Source organism: Drosophila mauritiana, chromosome 2R, assembly GCF_004382145.1.
Source record: "Drosophila mauritiana strain mau12 chromosome 2R, ASM438214v1, whole genome shotgun sequence".
NCBI lineage: Eukaryota > Metazoa > Arthropoda > Insecta > Diptera > Drosophilidae > Drosophila > Drosophila mauritiana.
In genome coordinates, this window is record NC_046668.1 from 13,246,637 (window position 1) to 13,273,080 (window position 26,444).

Below are 26,444 nucleotides of genomic sequence, written 5' to 3' on the forward strand. Positions count from 1 at the left end.
AGCGAGGCGATCGGCGACAACCAACGCAAATTAACCAAACAAATGAATACCAGTTTTCGCCATACCCCGACCCACTGTGCGCGTTTAATTTGGGGAACTTACGGGATGGAGGGTTCTCTTGAACTGCCAAATGACAAAAGACGCAACAAAACTAACAAATTTTCGGGTTATTATATGTTCTGGCTCCTACCAAATGCGCGAGCCACAAAAAAAGACCAACACTTCATTATAAACAGATCGTGTTCGGGGGGCAATGGGGGGCAAACAAATATGGGATCTCCAGCTCAAAAGCTTACAGCGATCGCTGGGCTCCAGTGTTTTTCAGTCGTCAAACGGCAGCATCCAACATCAGTCGCTAGTTGCGGAAACCACAGAAGCCTCAGAATCCGCTGATACATTGTTACCTGGCTGATCTTACAAGATGTTTGGCAATCATCGGCTAATGGTAATTGTGATTGATCGCCCACGGCACTAAAAATAAGTACTTAAGTTCGATTATACAATACTTTGGCAGCTGAAGATGAAGTAGTTTGTATAATTTCGACTTTGTTGATAGTTAATGAGGTCGAAGTCAACTAACTGCTGGTTGAGAACAGTTTATAAAAACTGGTAGTTTCAGTTCAAATAATCTGGCATATTTTAATTCATTTAATCAAACTCTTTTTAGCTCTTCTGCTTCTGCCTGGTTGCACTGACCTGGGCATGCCTCGCCATCGAAGAGTCCACGGACATTGAGGAGGATGTGATCAGCATAGCCAACCAGACGCAGAAGGTGATCCGCGTGCATCCGCAGGATCTGCCGCCCAAGAAGGACACCACCGGCAGCCAAATGAACTCGCCCTTCATCCAGGTGCAAACACTGCGTCCGGCAACGGCATCCGGATCCAGCCAGCGGCAGTACGTGGACTCCAAGCAGATGCGGAAGAGGCGCCCTCGTCCCGCCAAGCTGCTGGGTGGAAATGTGGCCGCCAGTGGTGAAGATGCGACGCAGCCAGCCTTGAAATACGAACTAAAAGCCTTTCCCAAGCAGAAACTAAAGCAGCAGAAGCAACTGAACTTGGACGCTAGGGGGGCTGGAGAGTTGTCCGCGGGTCGGCAGGTGGAGCAGGTGAAGCAGGTGGAGGTCGGAGGTCAAGTATTACCCGTCCAGATGACGCCGGGCCCCTATCCCATCTACTATGTGGTGTCCAAGACCAACGGACGCTTTGGCAAGTTCCCCATCAAGTCGTTCCAGTCGCCCGCGGAGTTCGCCAAGTATCTAGTGAAGAGCAAAGCGGAGCCCATTGGCCGGGATCAGCGATTCGAGGTGATCTTGTGATCTACCCGCTCCATCTTCTCTAAGTCAAAGTTAAAGTCTAAATTATTAGCCCCTAAACGTAGTCGTAACTATAATATTATAAATGCTTATTGCCGCAATAAACCCATGTCTAAAATTAGCGAATGGAAACAATGGTGAATCCGTTTGAGTCATAGTTTAAAAATTCTTTATCTTAATTGTTTGGTTTTTTCTGCTCCGGTAATTACATGGCATCTATCTTCATCTGTGTGACTCCATCCGCGAAGTTTAGCTAACTGTTTTGCTAGCTGTTAACTGGCCTTGTCATATGCTAATTTTCCAGCGAATCGAATCGAGTGCCGCGTATAATTAAGCCCAGCATAGCCATAACTATTGTCTGGCATTTACATACAGCCACAATGGATACAAGATACGCAGATACGTAGATACATTTGATTTATGGCGTTCTTTCGCAGCTTTCTTGCGAATATCTTTCCAAGTGTCGTTTGCCTTTGCTTCTCTGCTGGTTACCTTTTCTAAGCGCGATTCTTCGCCTGCTTTCTTCGCCAAACTAAAGAACTTTCTCCCGCCCATTTATAGAATATGATATCTTTTCAAAGACATGCATATGAATCTTTCTTAAATTCTATATAGTTTGCTTATGCATTAGGTTCACAGTTCGATACTATGAAACCTTGAATTCTCGTTCTACCAATTAATTGGTGAATAATTGAGCACTCACAATTACACTCGACAGATTACATCGGAATCATCCATCCGCAATCATGGAAAACTGTCAGATACTTTTCACTCGACTCCGCAAATCAGAAGCGAATGGAGGATATAATAATTGCGATTTTTATGGCACACATGCAGCATCTCGGGGGTTGTGTCTCTAAGTCTGGTTAATCAACCTGCCAGTAAAAGCAGCCCCTTCTCCACGGAAAATAACCCCAACCCAGCGCCCACTGCATTTCCCATTACTTTTGCTCATTTCGAATCCAGCGAATGTGTAATGAACTTGTGGGCATGACGAGAACGCTGGAACAAAGTGTGATATCGAAATTTCCCAAAGGATTCGACGCCATATTTTTGCCAGCCACGAAAAAGATTCCATCCTTGCAGGACTCCCTCCTCCACCTTCCCCCCGCATCTTGCGTGTGTGTGCGTGGAAAATAAAAGGCGAAAAAAGGAAGAAAACGCCCCAAAAGAAAATCTTGAGCAGAACTAGCAAGTCTAACTTCTGCGGGAGTCGTATAATCAAGCGTAAAAATGCGAAATTAATCAACTTCAGAGTCTCAAGTTAACAACGCACAAGGAATTGAATTAAAACTTTTCGCCCCCGGATCACCCTTTTTTCCGCCGGAAAACTGGCCTGAGAAAAGCGGGGCTTATTCAATTATGTATTTGCGCTTGTCCTGCAGTAAAAATTACAATCCACGGGACAAGTCAACAGAATTATGAACACGCCTGGGCAGTAAAAAAAGTAAATAAAATTCCAACTCGGCGGCGAAGGAATCAAGCAAAAAAATGTATATATTTTTCAAACTTTTCTCGGCGACAGAAGTGGGTTTTTTTTTTGTGCCGTTTTGGGTGATTTTCTTTGCTGCGGTAATTGCAACTTCTCGCTGTCCTCGGGGAAATGTGAAACAATAAATGAAAATAAATGAATTTTTGTTAGCCCAATGGCCAGCAACGTCGGTCAATCGCCTCCCGGGCATGAAGAACGTAAAAAATTTCATTAATTTCCAGCTTGGCGGCTAACCGACGACTTGATAACTTAACTTCATTGGGCTGAAACACTTGCGCTCCGAATGACATTTGACAGCCCAGCCTCGAAGTTACCAAATGCTCAAGGATTGCAGGAGCAAAGGTCTGAAGGACCAAGGACCAAGGACCAAGTACCAGTGCCAGTCGAAAGCCATTTGATCAAAAATTAATGTGTAGTTTGGAACATTCTGTCACATTATACGCGTGTCAGACGGTTTAAAGGGTTACAAATTGGGCAGCCAAAGACAACACAGTCAGGTGCCGAGGGGTGGCAAATTGGCGAAGAAAAGCGTTCACCTTGGTTTGGAATTCACTTTTTCACTAGAAATATCATAGAACTAATGTCAATAGAAAATATATTAGACATACTTTAAGAAAGTATTGCAATTTCAGGCAGTTAATAAGAGTTAATGAGCTAAAATTAAGTCATTTTCTATTTTCCGATTTAAGATTTACTTTTAAGCTTTGAATACGTGGAATAACTAGTCTTATACCCACTAGTCTAGTCTAACTAGTCTAGTAACTATACCCATTATGATAGCCCTATAACTATATGCGTATGCATTTTCTGCTACTTCGCCCCACTGTGCAGCAGGCCACATAGGCATCAGCGGCGGCACAGCCAAGTTTTTGCCATAAAAAACATTGCCCTCATGTCCTCGAGACGTTGTTACTGACAGCCACGTGAAAAGGAGCACGGTCCAGGAATACAAACTTTGCGACAGGCCCGCCGAAAAAAAAAAAGTAGAGGAAAAAATGGTGACCCCAAGCAGGCCAGGATCTGTCGGAGGAGGAGGACCAAAGGAGCAGGTCGACGCTGCTTAAATATTAATGCCCCGGGAGTCGGTGGGGCAGACCATGAATAAATTTTTGGCTATGAATTTTCAATAGCCGGTCGGTCCTTCCCTTAAACCACGCTCGCAATTTGTTCCACGACTTTAAGAGTGTCAACCACTCGCAGGTGAGTTTGCAGGGCATTAGGTGTCAGGTGAGTCACCGCAGCGCAACAACAACAACTGCAACCGCAAAAGGGTCAGCGGAATTGAATTCATTTCGATTTTCACTTCCGTTTCCGGAGGATGGTAAGCTGGTGACCCCGATTCGAACTCCCAGTGCGTGGGAACTTTACGAGCCTGCCGGGGAAAAAGGTGCCAGGAGCCGGAGGAGCGGACACGTGCGTATGGCGCCAATTGCCAAATGACCGCAAAAGCTCAGAGGTCGAGTGCTGGGCCATAGATGGCCCAATAAATGCCATTCGATGCTGTTCCAGCCACAACAATACACTCAAAGAAAAGTAAAGGTAGAGCTGGAAACTCAAAACTTGTCATAATCAAGATATGCATTAAACAATTTTCTATTAATCAATGCCTTTAATGGATTGCCCCAAAATTAATTCAGAATTTGTATATTGGATATTATAATTCACACTTTTTCTGCGTGATGTTGGTGCCCTAATCAAAAACAAAACTCCAGGCGGAAGTGGTCGACTCCCAGTGCCCAGCCAGCCACCCAGCTATCACGAACCCAAACTGACATTGCCCACTGATTTTATTTGCTCATCCGAAGCACTTTATGAAGCTTTTATTTGATTTTTATGCCAGCCGCTATTTCCATTTCTGTAATTGAATTGTCATTGTGCGGACAAAGCCACGCAGCTAACCACTGACCACTCTGGTTGGCCCTGTCCGTTCTCGTCCTGGTTGCTCCTGGACATCCTTGCGGTTCTGGTTGGTCAGCCTTGGCGCCCATCACCCCGTTCGATATGACCGGACATGTCAAAAACGGTTTTGCGCTTGATTGGCGCTCGGACCCCCGGATAAACACCCAGAGGTATACAAAAAGTGACGGACGCAGGACGAAGGACAAAGGACACGGGACGTGGCACGTTCTGTGGAAAAAGGGTTGCGGTCACAAAGTTCCGCCCCAAGGCCATCGAAGTGGTATAAAAATTGCCAGTTAGAAGTGTCCATTCATTGGCAAATTGCCGCAATTGATGTGGGTGGGTTGAAAACTTAGTGGTTGGGTGGTGCGCTGATGGGTGATGTGCTAGAAAGTGAGCAAATAAAAGTGTCACAGGAAGAAAAGCAATTTGAAGTTTTGCCTCTGGGCTGGGAAAGTGCTTCCAGTTGTGGCACAAATAAAAGTGAGACACCTGCTGAGATTGCATCAATAAAAGGTTGCATAAGAGGGGAATACAGAATTTCTAAGATTTTGTGTGCAATTCTTCTGTAAATTACTCAGTTACTGAACCTCAAGGACATCTTTTGAATAATTTAGAAAATTGTGTATACCATGAATCAAAAGTACCATGTATGGTATATTTAAGAATCATCATAAAAACACAATATATTTAATGAATTTAAAATAATACATCTTTAAGTAAACCCCTAAAATACTATTCACACTCAAATGAAACGCCCCCTTTTCCTTTTCATATATATCATTTCGAATGTACTTCGGATCCCCGCCTTCAAGAGATGCTTTGCACCTGTTCAAAAATGCAAACTCGCTTTTGCACACTCTTCGATGCCCATTTCGAGGACAATTTGAGCAGTTTTCATATTTAAAATTCCCAAAATGGTGCTACGTGAGATAATAATCGTTACATTTAATGGGATGCCAACTCTCCTGCTCCTTGCAGATATATGTATTTCGCATTCGAGATACTTTCAGCACCGTAGCATTTTCAGTACTCGGCCTTCCGAGGAGGAGATAAATTTCAAGGAAAAGGGTTTTCTTGTGTTGAGTTGGCAAGAAGTGAAGTTGGCAACAACCCCGGGGCCTTGGAATCGTTAAACTTCCGCCGGATGTGCCATTAGCCGGGGTGATTCCGGGGCAATCGGCAAACATAATGGCATAATCGAATGATAATTTAATAAGAACCGAACGGTGACGTCAACATTTGAATTGTGGCCGTTTAATTGAATCCTCGCCGTTTTGCTCCATTTCCTGCCACCAAAACAGCTACGAAGATGAAGTTTCCGCTGGCGGAGAGCAGGAGTCGAGTGGATTGGAATGCGTTATTCATATCGATGTGTGTGCATAATCAGAATGAATGTTCACCCAGGGAATTCCTGAGTTGCGAGCTGTGGCCAAAGGAGCTACCAGTTTCTGCTGCTCAACCAATTCGTTCTGACAACACCAGCTCCACCTGCTTTTCGCTCGGTTTCGCCCCCTGTTTTGTGTCCAACACAATTCAATTTGCATGCACTCATGAATAATGCAATCGGCCAAACATCCAAATAATTCTAATGGACTTGGACTGAAATATTCATACAACAACATCAATGAAACCAAAAGAATGCAGTCAAAGTGCTGGATTTTATGAGTGCTAGCATATGCGAGAGATAAATAAGATATTAGGATACCAAAGGTGGGAAAGGGTATGTAAAACTTAAAACACACTGTTGATATTCCAATCCATAAACTTAATTAGAAGATTGGTATTTAATCGAAAAAGATCCTAATCAAGCGCACACTTTAAATTACAAAAAGCTCTTAAGTATCGTAGGTAAAGCAAATATGATACCATGACGATTAAATAAACAAAGAAGTCCTGTCAAATGCGGCTTGTCCTTAATGTCTTGGCAAACACAAGAATGGCAACCAAATAGGCGGAATGCTTGTGGCTAGCCGGGAAATTGGCCAACTCTGACCTGCCAAGGATTCAAGGCTCCGGCTGACGCGTCCTGCGTATTAAAAATAATATGCAAAGTGCGGGGACCTGTTGAGATTTACACAATTCCCCGAACAAATAACATATTCACATATTGTTGTGAAAACCCCCGCCCTGCTCCCTTTTCCGCCTGTCTGTGTCTGGATCCCCTTGGTCCTTGGTCCTTCCTTCTTGGGCGTGTGGTTTTTTCGACTTGGTTTTCCTTTGTTTTCGGGGCGGTCCGCTTATGATTTATCATCGCCGACTCCAAAGTTATATCTTCAAGATTAAAAGTGGATGTGGGGGGCTCTCAACTGACACGCCCCACAGCCGACATCCCTTATTCTCGTTCATTTACCTAATGTGACAACTTTAATTTGCGTAGAAATTCCGCTAAGTGGCTTTCATATTTAACATTTTGATGCTCGGTATGATTGGGATTGGGGGCAGCTAAGCTCGACTTCAAGTCGCAGAAACTTTTCCGCTGCAAATTCTAGTTTTGCCAATTCAAACAGCAAGTTCCCATCCTCCTTCACTCTGATCTTAGTAATCCCATTTGGATTGTGTGTGTGCTCAGCAAAGTTTTTGGGATGCCAAACTTACTATACTTGTATGCCCCGGCCACGGAACTAAGTAAATTAGCCAAAGGCCCTGGCAAACTACAAGAACTTCCCGCTCCGAGTTGCAAGAACTATCGCCGACCGCAGGCCACACACATTATTAATAATATTTATGATTGAGTGACTGGGCGGGCGGCTTCCAGGGGCAGGATAACTCCAGATGATGGTGCTCCTTACCAGTATAAAGACAGATGACTGACCACAGTGTAAATTAAAGATTATTTCGAGGAGCGAAATTGGTCGGTCAGGTCTAAATATTTAATCCTAATGAACAAGTTCATTCGAAAGGGAAAGTCAGTTGAGTGTCCAGAAGTAATTAGGGGTGTATAAGTATCTTTGCATATGGTTTTTAATAGTATGAGTGTGAGATACATTCTTTTGTATTTCAAATATTTAGATTAGAAGAGATCAGATTGTTATTATTAATGTAATTGATTACCAAACAAGCTTATTTAATGGAACAACATTAAAGGAGCTTCTAAAAAATATATAAATTCTTAGAATTCTTACAACCCATTCCCAAATATCTCAGAAAAAGCGTAACAGTTTTCAAATTGAAAAGTGCGGGTAGCCCTACCCCCTCTTAAAGGCTTTTCCTTACCAGTATCTGGAGCCAAGTTCATCTTTATATGCATGTTCGCACATCCATTAATCCGTTCCAGAACAACAGCAGAAAAAAAGCGACAATTGAGGGGAATGGGTGGATGAGCCGAACCCGAATACCCAGTAGTCACTGGGGAGCCAAGGAATTTATGGTATAAAAAATGGATTTGCGATGTTTTCGCTGTGCAAATTAAATTTATTGCCGCGGATACTTATCCGTGTGCCCATTGTTCCGGGTACCTTTAGCTACACGTATCCACATGTGGGTGGAGGTGGGTGGTAGTGGGTGGAGGTGGGTGGTAGTGGGTGTAACTGGTAGGAGGGCGGAGTTGGGAACTCGGAATGATGGGCTGTATTCGCCCACAAATTTATACGCGGCTTTCCTTGCCACGGCGCATCCCATTTAACAGATGGAAATGGAAAATTATGAAGCGACGTGCCCGGAACTGCAAAGTTCCTACAGTTCGCGTGCCCACATAATAAATGTGCCTGCCTAAGTGAGCAAAAATAAAAAAACTGGATGCGAGAAAAAATGGAAAATTAAAAAAGCAGACAGTTGCACGTTTGTTTCGAGTCTCCCCTCGATTTGAATGTTGCACTTGCCACCCAATGGCAAGGATCTCCACCCAGCGCGCCACGCCCACCGTGCCCCGCCCACCGCGGTCTAAACGGAATAAGCGTTAATGCTTCGTTTGAATGAATTTTTGATTGCGTTGTTTACGATTGAATTTACTTCCTGCCCTGGGTAACATTTTTTTGTTTTGTTCTTTGTTTGCTTTTTTTCTTGTTTGCCATTTGGGGGAGTGGGCATAAATTTGCGTGGCCCAACTCCGCCGGAATTCGCTTTCCATTTTTGCGTTTGCAAATCCGTGCGAATTTTCCTACGGAGTTGTAAAGTTAACTCTTGTTTACAGCTTACCGACATCTCCAAGGAGAGTTTTCCTCCGCAGATCGGAGATAATGCAAATGGCAATGGGAAAATGTCGGGATGGGGGGAGTGGAAATCGTGTTAAACACTTTTCACATTCAATGAGCATTGGGGCGGCAGTCGGGAAATGCGATTTAATAAACGATAATTTCTGATATAAATAAATAATCCAAATGGTGAGCATAAGTGGGGAAAACGCCACAGAAGATTAAACAATAATGATGCAAACGAAAAAGTATTTTAAAGTATTTTCCAACAATTGAGAAATTATCAAAAATTCAAGGTTATTATAAGTTCGGATATCCATCCCTGCCTTTAAAGTTTCCCACTGCTTACTAAGCTGATGATGGAAAATCATCGATATAATCTCGTTATGGAACTCCTCATCGCCACCTCCTCCAGTTTGCCGGAGTATTGGGCAACGAAACAGGAAACCAATTAATCTCTATCAATGCCCGACTTCGCAGGCTCAAGCTCAAGGATCAAGTGACAAGACATCGACTGGCTTAACAGACGAAACCCGAAATGGACAAGCCGTGAAGTGGCCAGGATGATGGCAGGGATTTCTGGGTGGTGGAAAGGACCTGAGATGGAGACGGGCACTGACATCTACGACTCCCTGGAGTGCAATCGGAAATGGACGCCAATGAAACAAATGCAGGCACGTAAAAAAGTCGAAGACCACGGAGCAGCAAAGGTTGGCCCTGCCCCTTGGCCCCTCGCCAGCCATCCTCTTCTCAATTCAATTCCCATCTCCTTCGGAACTTCCAATTGTGCAACGCGTGGTATGAGTAATGAGAGAGCAAAGGCAGCCCAAAAAGGGAAAACGATTTTCCGGTTCAATCAGTTTTGATTTAAATTGCAATTATTAACTTCGGCTGGGCAAATCATTTATTTAGCTGTTATATGGGGTTCTCATTACGTCTTTGGGTTAATAAAATGATTGCCATCAAGTTGGAAAGCTAAGAATGCCATACTAATTTAATTCTGTCGTTCAACTTTTGTGAACTTAATGTAGAAGGAAGTCTTTCCGCCCCTGGTTATAAATAAAGAAAAAATATGTATATAGTTTATGGCAGTGTTATTTAGTTGTAAAATCGTTCTACCGCCTTCGTTGACGTAGATATCTGATATCTGAGTCCAAATTTACATACGTAAAAATAACTATTAATAGAACCTTAAGCCCCGTAAATTTAGCTTAAAAACAAGTTAACACTAACACTGTAGACTGCGATTAAATACATTACACAATTTAATGAAAAATTTTGCACACAGTAGTTCTTTAATTAACTTTAGTTTGGGTGTTAATATTTTCTTAAGGAGTAATAAAAAATTAAAGAATACATAGCAATGTCTAAAAATAATGAGAATTATAATGCTTTAAGTTCGGTGAAGAGTAGTCGCTGTGGCGTCACATTCAAATATTTAATTAACTTATTTTTAACTTATGTTTAACTGCAAATAAACAAGCTGAGATATTAAAAAATCCCTTTGACCTCTGAAAATAATTATCTTAATCGGGATTAGTTGAATCACCTGGCTCAAGCAAAAACTTTCCCAGACAGCACCTAATCATTTTTAGCTTCCGTAAACATAAAACATTTTATTTGACTAACGCCATGCAGACATGCAGTGACTTTTACGCCGAAAGTGTTGTTTAAATAATAAACAAAAACTGGTAATAAATCATATACATTTGTATTTATATGTATAAGAAGGGAATCTTGGTGGAGAACAGGGAACTAATCCTATGGTATAGTTAGCAACACACTTAAATCTAGAGGTTAGAGATGCTAAGCTCAGTGGATTCACGGGTAGTTATTTATACAAGATGACGATAAGCCTTATCAGACGTATTTCGTTGCCATAATCAACACGATATTATGCCAATTAAACAGAGTGCGACCGCCCATTTCACTTTTAATCGCAATCAGATTTTGTTTTGGGCTCCTGTTCGGCGACTATAGTGATTTCCTCATCATGGTCAGATTTAAGAGGCTTCTTCTCCTCCTCATCGTCCTGATCGCGTCCCAGATTCTGAAGTTCCTTCAGCCCGGAATCAGGCAACTGATGACAGACACTGTTCCATGGCTGCAATTTGGATTCCGAGAAAAGCACATACAAGATGCCACTGCCTGTTAGCATCAACGAGCTGAGCAGGAACACATTCTTCCAGGCATCAATGGTTTGCTTTAAGAAGGGATTATACATGGATTAATAAACTCCTTTCAATGGCAGATACAACTTACATTATTGTGAGTAAGTTGGCCCACGATGAAGGGCGATATGAAGCCCGGCATTCCACCAATCATTCCACTCACGCCCAGGACAATGCCAGCATAGTTTGGCGACAAATCGACCATGGAGGCCAAGGGACCGGAGGACACAGCGCCGTGGAGCATTGTGGCCACTGTAACCAACACGATGGCAGCCGTCGCGTTGTAGCCAAAGTAAGCTAGTGCTAATACTATTAAGCCTTTAGTGCCACAGCCTAGAACAAAAGAGAGTTTAAAAGTTATTAAGACTGTAGAAAATTTCTTAACAATAAGAAGAAATACTCACAAATGAAAGTGGCCAACTTGCGGACATTGGTGCGACTCATCTTGTCCGTGCGTAGGAGATAGTCTGCGAATATGGAGAAGACGTAGGCGAAGAGCATTCTCATAAGATGCGGCAGTCCGGACAGGAAGCCAGTCTGAAAAGGAGCAGGAGCACGCAATGTATAATACTCTTGACCTACAACATCTATTAACCACTTACCGCTCGAATGTTCCAGTGATGAATCAGTCTGAAGTAAGTCGGCGCATGGGTCATCAAAGTGAAGAGACCCCAGATGCCACCCCATTGGGCGACCACATTCAGCCAAACCGGACGGGAGGTGGCAATCGCCTTCCAGGGTGTGGGTCCCTTGCTGCCCTGAATGGAGGCACCCAAGGACTTCTCGATGAACTTCCGCTCCGAGTCAGCGATACGTGGATGCTCAGCGGGACTATCGAACACGAGGAACTGCCAGGCGATGAACCAGAGAGTGCCCACGATTCCGCAGATATAGTAGACCCACTCCCACCGTGTCCAATCGATGATGTAGCCGAAGATCGGATAGAACAGGGCCACGCCCACAGAACTGCCCAAGTAAGCACTGACAAACTTGCTGCGCTCGTTTGGCGGAATCCATTTGGCAGTGAGCACGTGCATCGATGGCCAGGCCAAGCCCTTTAAAATTAAAGATTTAAACTTTCCATAAAAATCTGCTAAACGATCCCTTACCGTTATCCACCCCTGGAATACTCGCAGGATAATCAAGCCCGTGTAGCTCCAGTACGATACGAGGGGTATGAGGAAGCAGCAGAACACTCCGATGCCATTGGACCAACCAAACACCAACTTGGTGCCATATTTGGTGGCCAGGATGCCGCCGGGAATCTGCAGTGTCCAGTGGGCCCAGAAAAATGATCCCAACAGAGCGCCCTGCTGCTTCTCGTTCCAGTGAAATCCATTCTTTTCGTACGGAATCTGTCGAAGATATAGTGCACACACACGTTACTCATACGCCCCGTTGTTGCACAAGCTCCGTCACTTAGTGGCTTTCATTAAGCACTTAACCAGTGATTCAGCGATCTGATACTCACATTCGCCCAGTCCAAAAACCAACGCTCCAGCGAAAATCGTTCATTCATTTCCGCAAGGGCAGCCAAGTCCGTAGAGTTCTCGTGGGTTTCATTTGAGATGATAGCACCCTTCCCGGCAATCATGTCCACAATGGTAATGTTCAGATTGATCCGGATCATGTAGTTCACGATGAAGCCGATGAATGTCATGTACCACAGCACAGTGCGCGCCTCGACTAAAAAGATCAAAGTAGAGTACATGAAATGCGAGCTCCCAACTTGTGGTTGTTCTTTATTTGGAGGTCTTAAACAAGATCTTCGACTTCGAGTTTCGAGGTAAGACACGAATTTCAGATCATTCTCGTACCTTGGCCCATGGTGAATGGATTGACTGGTTGGGAACTTCACTGGAAATTTGAACTCTGCATCTGCAGGAGCTGCCGCCAATCCCTGCGATTCGATCGCCGACGATCAACTGCTGCTGGCCGCGGCCGGAATAGAATGCCAGACCCAGTCTGCCTCCAGTCGATCCGCCTGTATCTGTATCTGTATCTCTTTATCCCAGCCGGACGCCACTGATAAGCGCCGCAGATCTGGCGGATTATGCTGCAGCTCGGCTCGTGATCGCTCATCAACCTGCCCAACATGCGACAGACAACGACGAGTTCGGCGATCGGCAGCGCTCAGTTGAAATTCGCACTTAGGCAGACCGGATCAGTCAGCTGTTGGACTATCTTTATGATATGGCGTGCTCCCTGTGGGTTTCGTTATCGCGTTACGAGAGATGAAGACTAGATATTCCTGAAGACAGCTTAACGACGGGCCGCTTGCCGGATTTACAGCTTTTCAAAGTCCAAACAAACAAGATTGTGGAGTCCACCTCAGAGCTAAGCCAATGACTGCACCGATTTGGCCAGAAAAAGAAAAAAGGCGCGTAGTTGGGGACCTGGAAATAGGGAGTTCTTACCAGAAGTTGGAGGTCAATCATTTTACTTGATCTAAAAAACACCCACAGTTTCCAAGATGCAATTATATTTGTATTTACACCGAAAACATGTATGCGTCGCGATCTATTGAGAACTTGAGTCACAGTTGAGCTGCACTGTTATTGCCAGGGGAACATTTACATGAGGATCACGGCATTCACTTACTACAAAATGGCATACATTAGGAGTATCTTCGTCATAGACTGCACCATTTCTGACTTATGCACATTTTTGTAGTGAGCAATGTGTACTTAGGTATAGGCTAGCATAAGAGTGAGACCTACGAATTGCTGTCTAAATCGAGGGCTAACAGTTGTGCGCGTCTGCCGTCGTGGGGGACACCGTCGCAGGGCGTGGTGCTCCACAAGTGGCTTCCCACAGACGGCTCAGGACTCATCCGACATTTTCGTAGGACATTGGAGGCCGTTCGCTGGCGGTCGAGCCGAAGATCGTAGGGGGATGGTGCTGCTGTCCCTGTTGCTGCTGCTGGTGGGGATGCTGTTGCTGTTGCTGGTGGGGATTGTGGCCATGCTGGTGTTGCTGTGCGGTCGGCTGCTCGTTGCGAAGCTGTCCCAGCGGAAACATGATGTTGTGGGCCATCTGGGGGTGATGCAGGTGCTCATTGGGTGGCGGTGGAGGAGGTTGCTGGTGGGCAGCATGAAGGGCCTGAGCAGCCTCCACATGCTTGCGTTGCTCGCTCTGCTGTTGCTGTTGCTGCTGATGAACCTTCTCCACGCTGTTCTCCTCGTACTTCTTCTGAAGTTGGAAAAGAGGCAGCTGCTGGGAGGCATGAATGGGCACAGCAACTGCGCCTGCAGATGCTACTCGCTCTACCTGTGATTGAGGCGATGGTTCACGCTCGCCCTTTTCGTATTTCTTTTGCAACTGGTACATGCTGTGGGACAAGTGAGTAGTCACCGTGCTACTGCCACTGCTGCTAGAGCTGAGTTTTGAGGAGGTTGACGTGGAGGAGGGCGCGGGCTTTTCCGCTTTGACAGGCGACTTCTTCTGGTACTTCTTTAGTATCTGCATTAGTTCGGACTTTACATCAAGGCGTATCTCCTCGGGAACTCTCTTAATCTCTTCGTACAGGGATAAGAGGAACAGCCTGTCGGGATCCCGGTTCTTGCGCTTCTTGCTCTTCTTTGGAAATGCATCCTGCATGAACTGTAGAAGCTTCTCCTCAAAGGGCGACTCTCTGGATAGTGATCCACTTCCATGCTGGCGTCTTAACAAGTGTGGATGCAAGCCACCATGAAAAGCAGGGTGCTGGAGCATTCCGGAGTGTGACTGACCACCGCCGCCATGCTCGCCTCCTCCACCGCTGCCATTGTGCCCCTGCAACTGGGGTACTGGGTGTCCCTGATATGAGCCACCATTGCTTGATCCAGGAGCATCATTGGTTTCGCCATCGTTGGTGTGATGATCCTGCTGCTGCTGTTGTCCTGCATGCGACTGCGGATCCTTCTGGTGCTGCATATTGTGCTGGTGATGGCCCACTGCCGCCGTGAGAATAGCATCGCACAGATGCTCCGGGGCGTAGTCCAAGCCGGTCAAGAAGTTCTCCGCCTTGAGCTCACCATTCATCTCCTCGTAGAAGTACTCGGTGCCCACAATGTCGATGATATCGTTGTCCTCCTGGTTGAGTTCGATCCCCGGCGGTGGAGATCCTCCAGAGAGTTGACAGCGCTTCAGTTCCGCCAGCTTTTTCCTCGTGGTCAGTCGCATATCGCGCCAGCACTGGAAGAAGGTTAAAGTTTATTTTTGGATTTGATAGGCAAGTAAACACACCTTTTTCCACTGAATAATCGTCTTCTTGGGACCAATGGTGTTAAGGGCCGCTTGGATCTTCTCCCAATACCACTCCTTCTCCTTTTTGCCCTCCATGTACTTGGTTTCCCGCAGCAGTGTGATGAGCATTTTCTTCTGCGGCTTGGTCACTCGATCCTGGAAGGACAAAACGACTTATTAGCACTTCTACATTCCAATGAATGAATTTCCACAAATATGTGCTTTCCCGCCTCGAACACCACTCCAATTGTTGCTATTGTTTATCCAAATGCCAGCGGTGTCTACAATATTTTGCTGCTCCCCGCACACACACACGTAGAAGTCGTGTGTGTGTGTGTGTGGTTAAAGAATCGGACGATTCGTAATTTTTTGGAACCTTGCAAATTACCATGGTGAGCTTTTGGAGCAGTCTGCGTTGGCTCGAAATCTTGATGATTTGTTTTTTAACCGCTGTCGAGTTTTTGCTGCTGAATTCCGGGGACTTTTGTTTAATTTTTCACTCCCTCAAACATTGCTGTTGCTGCCTTTCGTTCTTCTTCTTCTTCTGTCCGCAGCGTATGTGTGTGTGTGTGCGTTTGACGGTCTCACCAGTTTGACGTTTCGCCCGCCCGGTTGGAAATCAGCTGATGCACAAACGACCGTTACAAAATTGAATGTGTAGTTAAAATACTTATTTCGTTGATTTAAATAATGTAGCAATAAGTATATTGAACTATGGCTATTGCAATAAGTATATTGCTATAATTTAGCAATTTTAGCTATTTTAATGTTAATTATTGCTATCGAATTAATTTCTTCATTATAAGAAATAATTGGACCCGCATTTAAGTTTCTACTGAATTTAGTAAAAATGTTTATTATGCACAATTAAAATGAAAAAAAAAAAGCTTTTGTATGATATTTGAGAAATTTTATTAAGTGATAAGAAATTAAACGAGTTCCATTTCATCGTTTGGTTGTCGCCTGTCTGCTGACCTGCCGGGTGATTGTGGACACACCCTCCTCGAAGAGAGTGCGGAACAGGACGTTCGCGTGGTTGAAAAGACCATCCTTGAGAGACACAATCAAGAACTGCGAGTTGGTGAAGTGCTGCTTCAACATGCTACCTATGTTTTGGGTGTGCGACATGTCCAGGGCAGCGTCCACCTCATCCAAAATGTACAAGGGAGCCGGCGAGAACTTAAGCATGGCCAGGACGAGAGATAGAGCCACCAAGGACTTCTGGCCACCAGAAAGTTCACCGAGACTCTCCTTCCATATGCCATTGAAGCCGACTTTAATCTCCAAACCGGTCAGACACCCATTGGTATGGACGGGATTGAGTTTCGCTTCAGCACCCGGTAAAAGGGAGCTAAAGATTCCACTGAAGTTCGTGTTCACCTCGGTAGCGGCTTTGTTCAGCTGATCCTGCTCTTCTTCGTCCATCTTCACAATGATTTTCTTAATCTTCTCCTTGTCCATCGCCACAATGTTTCGCCGCCGCTCGGTCTCCTTGAAGTTCTCCTCCTCGCGATCCAGCACCATGATAGCGTTCATGTTGAGAGTGCGTTCCATTTTGTCCTTTTTCTCCTGCATCTTTGCCAGCTTGTTGCCTGCTTCGTGGGGGTCCTCCTTGCTGTAATCGTACCGGGTGTTCTTCATGCCAAAGCAGTTCTTCTCCTCCGGAATCCACGGATACTTTGCCTCGAGGGCTTCCATCCGTTTCTTTGCCTCTTTGGCATCCGAACTGATCTTTTTTTGTTCGTTCTCTTTTTTTTTCACCTCCAGCTCAATCTCCTGATTTTGTTTCAACATTTTCTCCTTCTTGACCAACTGATTTCGCATCTCCTTGTTCTGAGCGTTCAGTTTATCTTTCTGCTCCTTAATCGCCTGTTCGAGCTCCGTCACCTCGGACGCGGCACTGGAGCTATTTGCTTTCAGAGCGTCTAGCTCGGCCTTGAACTTTTCGAGGTTATCAATCATGTCCTGGTGCTGCTTCTTTGCAGTTTCGATACTTTTCTGCAGCTCAGTGATTTCCAATTGAAGAGTTTCGAACTCCTGCTCTCGCTTTTTCCAGTTCGCCCGAGATTTCTCCGCCCTTTGCTTGGTCACCTTGATCTCGTTGGTGGCTGCATTCAGTTCTCGCTCGCGATAACCCTTTGCATCTGCCAACTTCGCCTCGATGTCCTTTATTTTGGCTTGCGAGGTCTTCTGCTTTTCACGGGATTCAATTATTTGCTGCTCTAGGGTCTTGACCCTTTCCCTCATTTCTTCAATTTCAGCCTGATTCTGCTGAAAGGTTGTTTGGGCCAACCTGTTCTCGCACATGGTTAGCTCGTGCTGTCGCAGGTCAAGATTTTCCTTCATTTTGTTGAACGTGTGGGCCTGGTTTTCAATGGATCTAAGAACAGATAGGCGTAAGTATTGGCAATGGAAAGATACTCGTTTACCTACGCTATTTGCCTTTCAACTTGGGCTATCTCATTGTCGATCTCCCTGTACTCCTGTTCTATTTGCTTAATAGAGTGTAATTCTTCTAGGACGTTAGCACCTTTAGGAGCAGCACCTCCAGACACTGTGCCATGGGGATCGACGACATCTCCTTCCAAAGTCACTGAGCGACAATTAATACGTGGGTCGTAGCTGATCTAGATAAAACAATGCATGTAAAAGATGTACAGAAAATAAATTATATATATATATATATATACTTACTTGTTTGGCTACAATGAGGTCCTTGCAGATAAGGGTTCCGCCAAAGCAAAACTTCATGACAGGCTCGTAATAGCGGTCATAGTCAATCAGTGACATGGCCCATTGGACATTCTCGGCGCCCACTTTATTTTGAGCGTATTCTACTACATTTCTGTTTAGCGAGCCAGATTGAATCTTGTTGATGGGAATCAAGGTGACACGACGCTGAAGATTGCCCCTCTGCAAGATCTTCTTGCTAGTCACATCATCGTCTGTCACGTAGCTATATAACTAACATAGAACTCGTGATTAAAGTAATAACTTCTTAAATCTGATGCAACAACTTACACTTCCGCCGGCTGTCTGGACTAGAGCCATGGAGTTTTGCATGTCCTTCACCTGGAACAACTTGCCTACCAAGCCACGCACCTTTCGCCGATCAAAGTTTGGTTCTGGGTCCTGGTATTGCAGGTCATAGCGGGAGGCATTGCAGCGGTCCAGCTCTCGTTTCAGCTCGCGCTTTCGCATGTGCAGATCGTTGCGTCGCTGCTTTAGCTTCTCGAAATGACCGCCCTCGTAATTGAGACTTTGTAGCTGCCGTTCTAAGTTCTTAATCTCAACCACCAACTGATCATGCAGCTTCTTGTCCTTTACATAGGCAGCGTCGTTATTCTGGGTCTCGCCCTCACGCTGTTTCAATACGCCACGCGTATGACGCAGCTCGATCTCTGAGGTCTTAATGGTGGTCTGTGCCTCGCTGAACTGCTCCTTGGCAACTAAAGAGGGAATATAGGTAATTAAAATGATTTAGTTTCATTCCCGACAGACATACCTATCAATTGTTCTTGCAGTGTTGAGGCTTCCCCATTTTCATTGGTGGAGAGTCCCTGCGAGACAGCCTCCATCTTCTTTTGGGCGTCCTCATAGGCTTTTGAATCTCTGGCATCTGCCTCCTTGAGGCTTTCAAATTCGCCTTGAACCTTGGCCATGTCCGCTTCTTTTTTAGCTAGGGCTTTTTCATCATCCTGAATATTTTTGAAGGCCATGCGTATTTTCTTCTCATCTTGCTGAATCGTTCCCTCGGCCGCCTTTAAGCTACCCGTAGCGGTAGCTTCTAGTGCCCGCTTTGCGCTGAGCTGGGTTTCGAGATTTTTGATGGAGCCACCCATCTCTGCGTCAATCTGCTGCTGCATCTCCTTCACGGAGTTTTCAATGCTCTCGACCTCTGCCAGGTTCTTGGCGTGAGTGGCTTTGCAGTTCGTTATGCGATCCTCGATTTTGTGCTCATTGGCCTCCACCGTCTTGAGGGTCTCGCATTGCTTGAGATACTTGGCGGAGATGTGAATCCTGATGAGGAAGTCAATGTCGCGGCAGATCTTCTGATACTCCTGGTAGGCGGAGCGCTCTTGGCGCAGTTTAACCAGCTTTGGCAGCACTTCCTCGTCGAGCAAGACCTTGGTCTCCCGCACTTTGGTCTCCTTTTTCTCAATCAGGGTTTTGGTGGCATCTCGCTTGGTTTTGTACTGACTGGTTCCCGCTGCCTCCTCCACCATTGACAGAACCTTGGGGAAATATCTATGTTAGATGGAGAACTATTTATGGTTGTATCTTTCTGGCAACCCACCTCCCTGGGCTTCATATTTAGCACTTGCTGGATCTTGCCCTGCATGATCAGGAAGTTGGGATTGTTCACATTTAGCTGAATGGAGCAGAAGAAGTCCTGCACCTTCTTGTTCTGCACCAGCTTGCCATTGATGAGGAACTTGTTCTTGCCTCCGACAACCACCTGGCGCGTCACAGAGATCTCCCGGCACTTTTCGTAACCCTGCGGACACTGGGCGGGATTTGTGTTGTCAAACACAATGGTAACAGTGGCCTTGGTAATGCCCGCCTGCCCATTCTTGTACACCAAATCCTGTAGAGCCGAAGCGCGCACCTGGTAGCATAGAGAAAAGTGTTGAACTCCGGGCCCAGACAGGTCCAATTGGTACTCACATTCTGGAGATTACTAATTCCCAGTACAAAACAAATGCTATCCAGGATGTTTGACTTGCCGGAGCCGTTTAGACCCGTGATAGCCGTGAATTCCGGATCGAATCCTTCTATCTCCGTTCGCCGGCCATAGGATTTGAAGCCGTCGAGCACTAGCTTCTTAACATACATTTTTATGCGAAGCGGTTTTTCCAATTCCTGGCGTTCTTTTCGTTTAATTCCGCGTCAAAAATTTGCCGCAATTAGTGTGACCGTGGCACGGCATCTGAAATGCATATCGAAATGTCAGGCCAGGAATGATTTCGATTATAGTGCACTTAGTGACGAATTGCAATACACGGCAACAATTTAAAAATGCTGTGTACCCAATTAAATTCAGCTAAAATACTTATGTACGACTATAAAAAATTAACCAATGCTTCTAGTAACCAGTAGCTTCAATTTCTTATTTTAACGTCAAATACCTTATTAGACCAACGGAATTTTTACAACAAATTGTGTAATAATTTAAGTTTTAAGTGCCTTCGTCACCTGATAATCTATTCGCACCTTGTGCTTTTCAGTTTGTTTTATTTAAACACCGAAATGGACGACTTTGACGATGATTCCTTTAACGATGTTCTGGGTGCCATGGAAATGCCTACTGCTGCAAAGCAACCTAAAGTAGATGCTCCAGCGGCCAAAGCAGTTAATCCTGCTCCCAGCAACAGCACGGAACCTAGTGGATCCGGCAGACCCGCACCCGGCAAGCCGGCATCGAATCCGCACTGCGTCCTTGTTCACAGCAAACAGCGGGGCAATCCCATCCTGAAATCCATACTCAATGTTCCGCTGGAATTCCGCGACGACATCGTGCCCGACTATGTAGTCGGTCGAACATCCTGTGTGCTGTACCTCTCGCTGAAGTACCATAATCTCAATCCTGACTACATCTGCCAGCGTTTGAAGGCTCTGGGAAAGATGTATGAGCTGCGGGTGCTACTGGTCCAGGTGGACACACCAGAGCCAAACAATGCTCTCAAGAGCTTGACGAGGATATCGTTGTTGGCCGACCTGACCATGATGTTGGCCTGGAACGCCGAGGAGGCGGGCAAAATCATTGAGACGTACAAGCAGTTCGAGAAGCGTCCGCCAGATTTGATCATGGAGCGGGTGGAGTCTAATCCACATCAGAAGGTACGCATGATGAAATTCCCAGTATCGCCATTGTAATGCAATATCCAAATGTCCATAGCTACTCGCTGCTCTCACCAACATCAAGCCGGTGAACAAGACTGATGCTGCCGCCCTGCTGCACACCTTTGGCAACCTGGGCAACATAATCAATGCCAGCGAGGAACGACTCTCGCAGGTGATGGGACTGGGTCCCCGGAAGGCCAAGAAGCTGTACAAAACCTTGCAGGAACCGTTCCTCAGCAAATAGCAATCTATATTAGGAGTAATGCATCCCATAATCGTGTATGACACACTGCATCCATCATTTGAATACTTTAATTTGTTATTACGCAGACACTGTACAAAAATTAAGTTCCTGGATTACCCACTTAAATATACCAAACAATAATCGTTCTGTTACTCGGACACTTTCCAAATTTTAATGGTGCCATCATCGCTGCAGGATATCAATTGCCCGGCCACCACTGGATTCCACTGCACCGAGTTTACGTCCTGATCGTGAGCACCTTCCTCAGCGGTTATCTGCTCGAACGTGGGTTCGTCTGGCTTGGAGTCGCTGGTCTCCTTGAAGATGCGAATGCCGTCGTCGCCACAGGCAGTTGCTATCAGACCTGTAAGCTTGCACCAGGACACATCGTAGATAGCCCGCGAATGCTGGCCAGACACTGTGCACACGCACTTCCACACGGTTTGCTGTTCGGGCGTAGCCACTCCGGCTGTATTACCCGGATGGTAGGCCTTCCAAATCTTTATTGTGGTGTCGTCGCTACAGGAAACCAGGCGCTCGCCATCCGCATCGAAGTCAATGCCCCAAACCGTGCTCGTGTGGGAAGTAAGAGTGGCTGTGCAGTCCCAGTCGTTGTCTATGGGCTCCTCTGCGAACATTTTTATGGTATTGTCGTACGAGGCGGAGGCCAAAACATCCTTGGTCGGATGCCACACCACTCGCTTCACGTCCTGTGTGTGCGGGTTCAAAACGGCGGCGCACTCGAACTCATCATCGCCGGCAACCTCCCAGATCCACACGGACTTGTCCCGCGAACAGGTGGCCAGTAGTCCGCCAGATCGCGACCAGCTAACGCTCTTCACCTCGTTTTCGTGACCCTCCAATGTTGCGTTGCATTCGAATTCCCCCGAGGATTTCGACCAGATCGCCGTGGTGGCATCAAAGCTGGCCGAGGCCAAGTACTGACCACATGGGGACCATCGTATTTCGCGAATTGTGCGCTTGTGGCCGTCGGATAGAATGGTCTTTGTGCTCCAAGTGTTCCCGGTCAGCGACCAAATGCGGATGGCTTTGTCCTCGCCGCACGAGGCGAATACGTTGCCCTTAGGATGCCATGCCACTCCCCAGATGCGCCCCTTGTGGCCCTGCAGCGTGTGTTCCAGAATTAAACGTCCCATTGATGGTCAAGTACTGTATTAGTGGACAAATCACTGTCTGTCCAAATAATGATAACATAAGCGCATGTCGCAAGAAGAAGAATGTCAGCTGTCGTCAGTGTGGGCAAACGTCCTGCATAAGTCGAGCATCTAGCTTTATTTGTCAATCGCGATAAAATCATATTTTAACATCTTAACAATTGTGTTCTTCATATCTTAGCAAAGTCAAAAAACATAAACATGTTAATTAATAAATAAATTTGAAAATTCATACATTATACATGTTTAAAACTTAGTAACTCAACTGAGCTTCCTGCCCAAATTAACGCAATTTTAATTGGCAAAAGCATTTAATTATATGACTTCGGATAAAAATAACGAGAATACTATGTTTTAATAGATAAATCTGGCTTGAAAAGCGTTGAATTGCTCACAGCTGAATCGCTTTAGTGTTGTGAAACGCTGACTTATAATCTTCACCTTTTCTTATCAGAACGCACACCGAATTCCGTTACCCAGCACCAGTGACACTGGTGAAAGTTTTGTTGTGTATTTGGTGTTTTGCCAATGCTGATAAGAAAATGAACGGCCTGATTGTGTTTAACAGCGCCAACGATGTTGTATACCAGAAGCTCAACGAGCCGCTGGCGCAGAAGATCCGGAGTGTGGCCACCACGCAGGGTCTGCTCCAGTCCGGCGGCTCACTGGACAGCAACATACTGCTGCAGATTTTCAGCCCCATCGTTGGATCTCAGCGGATAATGCAGTGCCAGTTTGATAATGCCTACTCCAGCCTGCAGTGTGAGCAAGGCTTCAATTTGGTGTTCGGCGAACTTCTCGGCTTCACCTTTCTGAAGATTGGACAGATACCCGTGGAACTGCTGGGTCGCCAAATGGGTGTGGCCATTACGCTGACGCGCTATTGTTACGGCGCCAATTTGTTTGCCGCCCAGGCTGGGGCCATGCAACAGGAACTGCTGACGCAGTGCCTCGACTGCTATGAGACGTTGTTGTGGGAGGAGGATCAGACGTACCTGCTGGAGGCCATGCCCAGGCTGCTGATCAACACGGAACTAAAGAGGACGGTGCATCTGACGCTGGACGCCACGCTTGAGCACTTGCGCCAGATGGGACTGCCCCGAGCCCACGCCCTGTTGCTCGTTTCCAACAAGCTGGTGGCCGCGAACAGCACTCGACAAGCTCTGCCGCTTGCTGCCGCCGACCTGCTCTTCCTCAGCCTCATGTCACGCGCCCTCCAGGCGCCAAAGTCCCCGTCACAGCGAGCAGTAGCTGTATTCCTGCAGGGTGTCTCACACGATGTGAACTCTGGCTGCGTTCCCAGTATCGTGCACATCTCGCGCCTGCATGGCAACCAAGTTCTCCTGCAGGTCATCGAGTACGCCCACATGCCACTGACCAGCTGCATCTACGATTCCTTCTTTGTGCTTCAAAAAATCGTGGCCGTTCAGCATCAGGGCGATTCGGATGCCCTAAAGCCCGCCTTCGAGAACCTCGAATCGTTTATTGTGCAGGCCCTGACCGCTTTGAAAAGATACCTGAAACAGCGATCGGAAACCGAGGACCTAGAGAACTGCACGAAGAAGTTCGCCGCTAAATGGGAGAATCTTCGCAAGATGTACACTGAGTACTTCAAGAACTTTGAGCGGGAGCTGCTGGTGAGGATTGAGTCGAATTTGCCGTCGTTCGGAGAGGAACTCAAGCAGATATTCACACTGGCCTGCTGCGACAGCTCAAGTGTCCACGAGCTGGATCAACTCTCTGATACAGCAGCGAATGTGGAAGCCAAGCTACTGGAGTTCGCTGAATTCCTGGCCGTTAAGGCCACTCGCAACATATCCATTGATGCTTACTTGGAGGATTTCCCGGGTCTGGTGCACTTCATGTACGTCAATCGTAGCCGAGGACAAATGCTTGCTCCGGATCTGCGACCCAACCAGCTGGTGCCAAAGACAAAACTCTGGAGCATGGTGGAGATCGCGAGGAATTACCTTAAGAAGGGCCAGACCACAGTGATGTGGAAGGACAAGGCATTCCATTACTCGTACTTCCTCTGGTTTGAGGACATGTCTGGTGGCGTTCTTAGTTCCGTTGTGGATTTGCAGCACCACTTTCTGTCCACAGGAGCAGCCAGTGGCAACGGTTCGAAATCCCCAACCGAACCAGGTGCTCTTACAATGGATTACTACCACGATCTGGCGGAGTTGTGCTTCCCCAAGCTGTCGCCGGCCAAAGTGCGCGTCTACGAGTTGTATTGCATTCATCTGGGACTGGTAACCGCCACATGCGCCGTGGAGCATGCCCGTCGCCTGGTGGCCACCATCAGCGATGTTGTGGGCGAGGAAGCGTTTTAAGTGCATTGGCCATTGGCTATCCTATCATTCCAGAGTTATAACATGATTTCTAGTCAATTTTCGAGACTCCTAGGCGAGATAATCCAATCGAAATTTTGTTAGGTTAAGGACAACTATCATCCACTGTTATAGGCTACACAACAAAGATATTTGTAAAGTTATTGGAAACATATTTTCTTCAATCGGCAATAAAAACGTAACAATAAAGGTGTTTACTCCGTTTCAGGCTGTTGCGCCTTCTTGAGTTCCTCGAGCTTCTCCAGAAAGAAAGATTTTCGTGCTGTTAGCGGCATGGACTTTTGCCGAATCATATAGTTTTCGTTGCCCAGGGCAGTGTAAATGTCATTTCCAATCAGCTCCCTCAGCGCGATGTTCTTTTTTAGATGTTTGTCGTAAAAGCTAGCTCCAGCCGCCACAATTCGAGGACCCATCGTGGCCAGTCGCTGGTCAATCTCTGCGTCCGTGGATACCTGATTGTAGTCCTTCATGAAGGACCAGAGTCCCAAGCCGAACAGACCCAAAATGCTGTAGAGCACAAACCGTACCTGGTGGTTGAAAAACGGAAATCAGTTAAAGCTTTCAAAAGTGAGGGAGGTTGAGAACTCACGCTTCCATGACGGGCGAAGAGATCTAGCCGCAGGTTAAGGTAGTGACCCATGGTGTACACCATGAGAAAGCTAACACTGGGAAAGATGGAGTTGAGCAGTACCCGATGGGTTTGCATCTGCAGAATGGCCTTGCTCAGACCGAAAATCTGCTCATCCTCATTCAAAACGATTGCATCCTCCAGCAGCTTTCCGCTGGGAGAACTCCAGTTGATCTGTTTGTCTCTAAACCGAATGTCTGCCCGCTTAATCTCCTCCGGACTGTCGTACCCATAGTTCACCGGTATGCCCAAAGCGCCTCCAAATCGCAACTTAGTGGTGCCCGCCTGAAAAACATCGAATCCGAAGACGGTGAAGGGCTTCACGAACTTTCGCTCAAACGGCGTCACGCCCAGCTGATCCAATGCCTTTTCCAGGCGCTGCTGCACTGCCTCCGGCACTGGACGCCCCACACCGTACCTATTAAATGAAGTGGGATGTTAGAATCGCTTCCAGTCACCAAAAGTTTTCTCACCCACTGGTAGCATTGCACGAAATCGCGGTAATATTTCAGCCCAAATGTGTGCGGCAGGAAGTTTCCAAGAAAGAGGCCCACTGTGGTCGCTCCCGCCGCGTAGAATACGAGTTTTCGGCCCCTTTCAGTCTTAAAATAGGAGAAGAATCCTCCACCGGCTTTTGTTTTCGGCAGCATATTTCAGCACTTGTTGTTTTGTAACAGGGCCAGTGTGACCATGACTAGCTATTGAAAGTTGCCAACACCAAGGAACCATTTGCGGTTTTAGCAAAAATAAATTCGAAAAAATATTTGAATTAATGGAAATAGACGACCAGATACCCCTTACTTTAATATAAGGAGTGGTAGTGATACATTTTTAATTACGAGGGTGTTAAATTCCAATCTAAGGCAAATTTATTAGAAGAAATATAGATATAGAAAGTTAAAAAAGATCTTGTTTATAAGCAATATATAAAATTTATATTTTTGAAAGTAAGAACCTTCAAGTAG

At 46.2% G+C, this 26,444-nt stretch overlaps 8 protein-coding genes across 11 annotated transcripts; 3 read left to right on the forward strand and 5 right to left on the reverse strand.

The window, feature by feature from the left end:
- The first annotated feature begins 332 nt into the window (after window positions 1-332).
- Window positions 333-1,443, forward strand: LOC117136339. 3 transcript variants are annotated; one of them, XM_033297201.1, is made up of 3 exons: window positions 333-445; window positions 668-974; window positions 1,031-1,162. In XM_033297201.1, exons 1-3 carry the CDS (start codon window positions 422-424, stop codon window positions 1,066-1,068), a joined length of 369 nt encoding a protein of 122 aa, XP_033153092.1. In that variant the 5' UTR covers window positions 333-421; the 3' UTR covers window positions 1,069-1,162. The 3 variants fall into 3 exon arrangements, with proteins under 3 accessions (XP_033153092.1, XP_033153093.1, XP_033153091.1); XM_033297202.1 differs by having other exon boundaries at window positions 668-971; XM_033297200.1 differs by having other exon boundaries at window positions 668-1,443.
- Window positions 1,444-10,531: 9,088 nt separating this feature from the next.
- On the reverse strand, window positions 10,532-12,837 carry LOC117136758 (sialin). The gene is made up of 7 exons (XM_033297794.1): window positions 12,828-12,837; window positions 12,482-12,696; window positions 12,120-12,365; window positions 11,613-12,065; window positions 11,415-11,547; window positions 11,102-11,343; window positions 10,532-11,042 (listed from the first exon to the last, which is right to left on the reverse strand). Exons 1-7 carry the CDS (start codon window positions 12,835-12,837, stop codon window positions 10,773-10,775), a joined length of 1,569 nt encoding a protein of 522 aa, XP_033153685.1. The 3' UTR covers window positions 10,532-10,772.
- A 638-nt stretch (window positions 12,838-13,475) lies between these two features.
- On the reverse strand, window positions 13,476-15,793 carry LOC117136759 (putative uncharacterized protein DDB_G0288537). The gene is made up of 3 exons (XM_033297795.1): window positions 15,626-15,793; window positions 15,238-15,393; window positions 13,476-15,186 (listed from the first exon to the last, which is right to left on the reverse strand). Exons 1-3 carry the CDS (start codon window positions 15,626-15,628, stop codon window positions 13,840-13,842), a joined length of 1,506 nt encoding a protein of 501 aa, XP_033153686.1. The 5' UTR covers window positions 15,629-15,793; the 3' UTR covers window positions 13,476-13,839.
- Window positions 15,794-16,125: 332 nt separating this feature from the next.
- Window positions 16,126-20,161, reverse strand: LOC117136606 (structural maintenance of chromosomes protein 2). Its single transcript, XM_033297591.1, has 7 exons — window positions 19,906-20,161; window positions 19,535-19,846; window positions 18,743-19,472; window positions 18,259-18,686; window positions 17,932-18,201; window positions 17,671-17,864; window positions 16,126-17,617 (listed from the first exon to the last, which is right to left on the reverse strand). The coding sequence occupies exons 1-7, from the start codon at window positions 20,071-20,073 to the stop codon at window positions 16,183-16,185; spliced, it is 3,537 nt and encodes a 1,178-aa protein (XP_033153482.1). The 5' UTR covers window positions 20,074-20,161; the 3' UTR covers window positions 16,126-16,182.
- An 81-nt stretch (window positions 20,162-20,242) lies between these two features.
- On the forward strand, window positions 20,243-21,477 carry LOC117137273 (DNA excision repair protein ERCC-1). Of its 2 annotated transcripts, XM_033298640.1 has the most exons (3): window positions 20,243-20,294; window positions 20,466-21,078; window positions 21,137-21,477. In XM_033298640.1, exons 1-3 carry the CDS (start codon window positions 20,257-20,259, stop codon window positions 21,323-21,325), a joined length of 840 nt encoding a protein of 279 aa, XP_033154531.1. In that variant the 5' UTR covers window positions 20,243-20,256; the 3' UTR covers window positions 21,326-21,477. The 2 variants fall into 2 exon arrangements, with proteins under 2 accessions (XP_033154531.1, XP_033154532.1); XM_033298641.1 differs by lacking the exon at window positions 20,243-20,294 and having other exon boundaries at window positions 20,447-21,078.
- LOC117137272 (probable cytosolic iron-sulfur protein assembly protein Ciao1) lies at window positions 21,376-22,563 on the reverse strand. The gene has a single exon (XM_033298639.1). It carries the CDS (start codon window positions 22,480-22,482, stop codon window positions 21,475-21,477), a length of 1,008 nt encoding a protein of 335 aa, XP_033154530.1. The 5' UTR covers window positions 22,483-22,563; the 3' UTR covers window positions 21,376-21,474.
- A 402-nt stretch (window positions 22,564-22,965) lies between these two features.
- LOC117137154 (Hermansky-Pudlak syndrome 1 protein homolog) lies at window positions 22,966-25,040 on the forward strand. Its single transcript, XM_033298464.1, has one exon. The coding sequence runs from the start codon at window positions 23,043-23,045 to the stop codon at window positions 24,831-24,833; it is 1,791 nt and encodes a 596-aa protein (XP_033154355.1). The 5' UTR covers window positions 22,966-23,042; the 3' UTR covers window positions 24,834-25,040.
- LOC117137155 (transmembrane protein 177) lies at window positions 24,987-26,129 on the reverse strand. Its single transcript, XM_033298465.1, has 3 exons — window positions 25,957-26,129; window positions 25,441-25,897; window positions 24,987-25,378 (listed from the first exon to the last, which is right to left on the reverse strand). The coding sequence occupies exons 1-3, from the start codon at window positions 26,127-26,129 to the stop codon at window positions 25,046-25,048; spliced, it is 963 nt and encodes a 320-aa protein (XP_033154356.1). The 3' UTR covers window positions 24,987-25,045.
- Window positions 26,130-26,444: the final 315 nt, after the last annotated feature.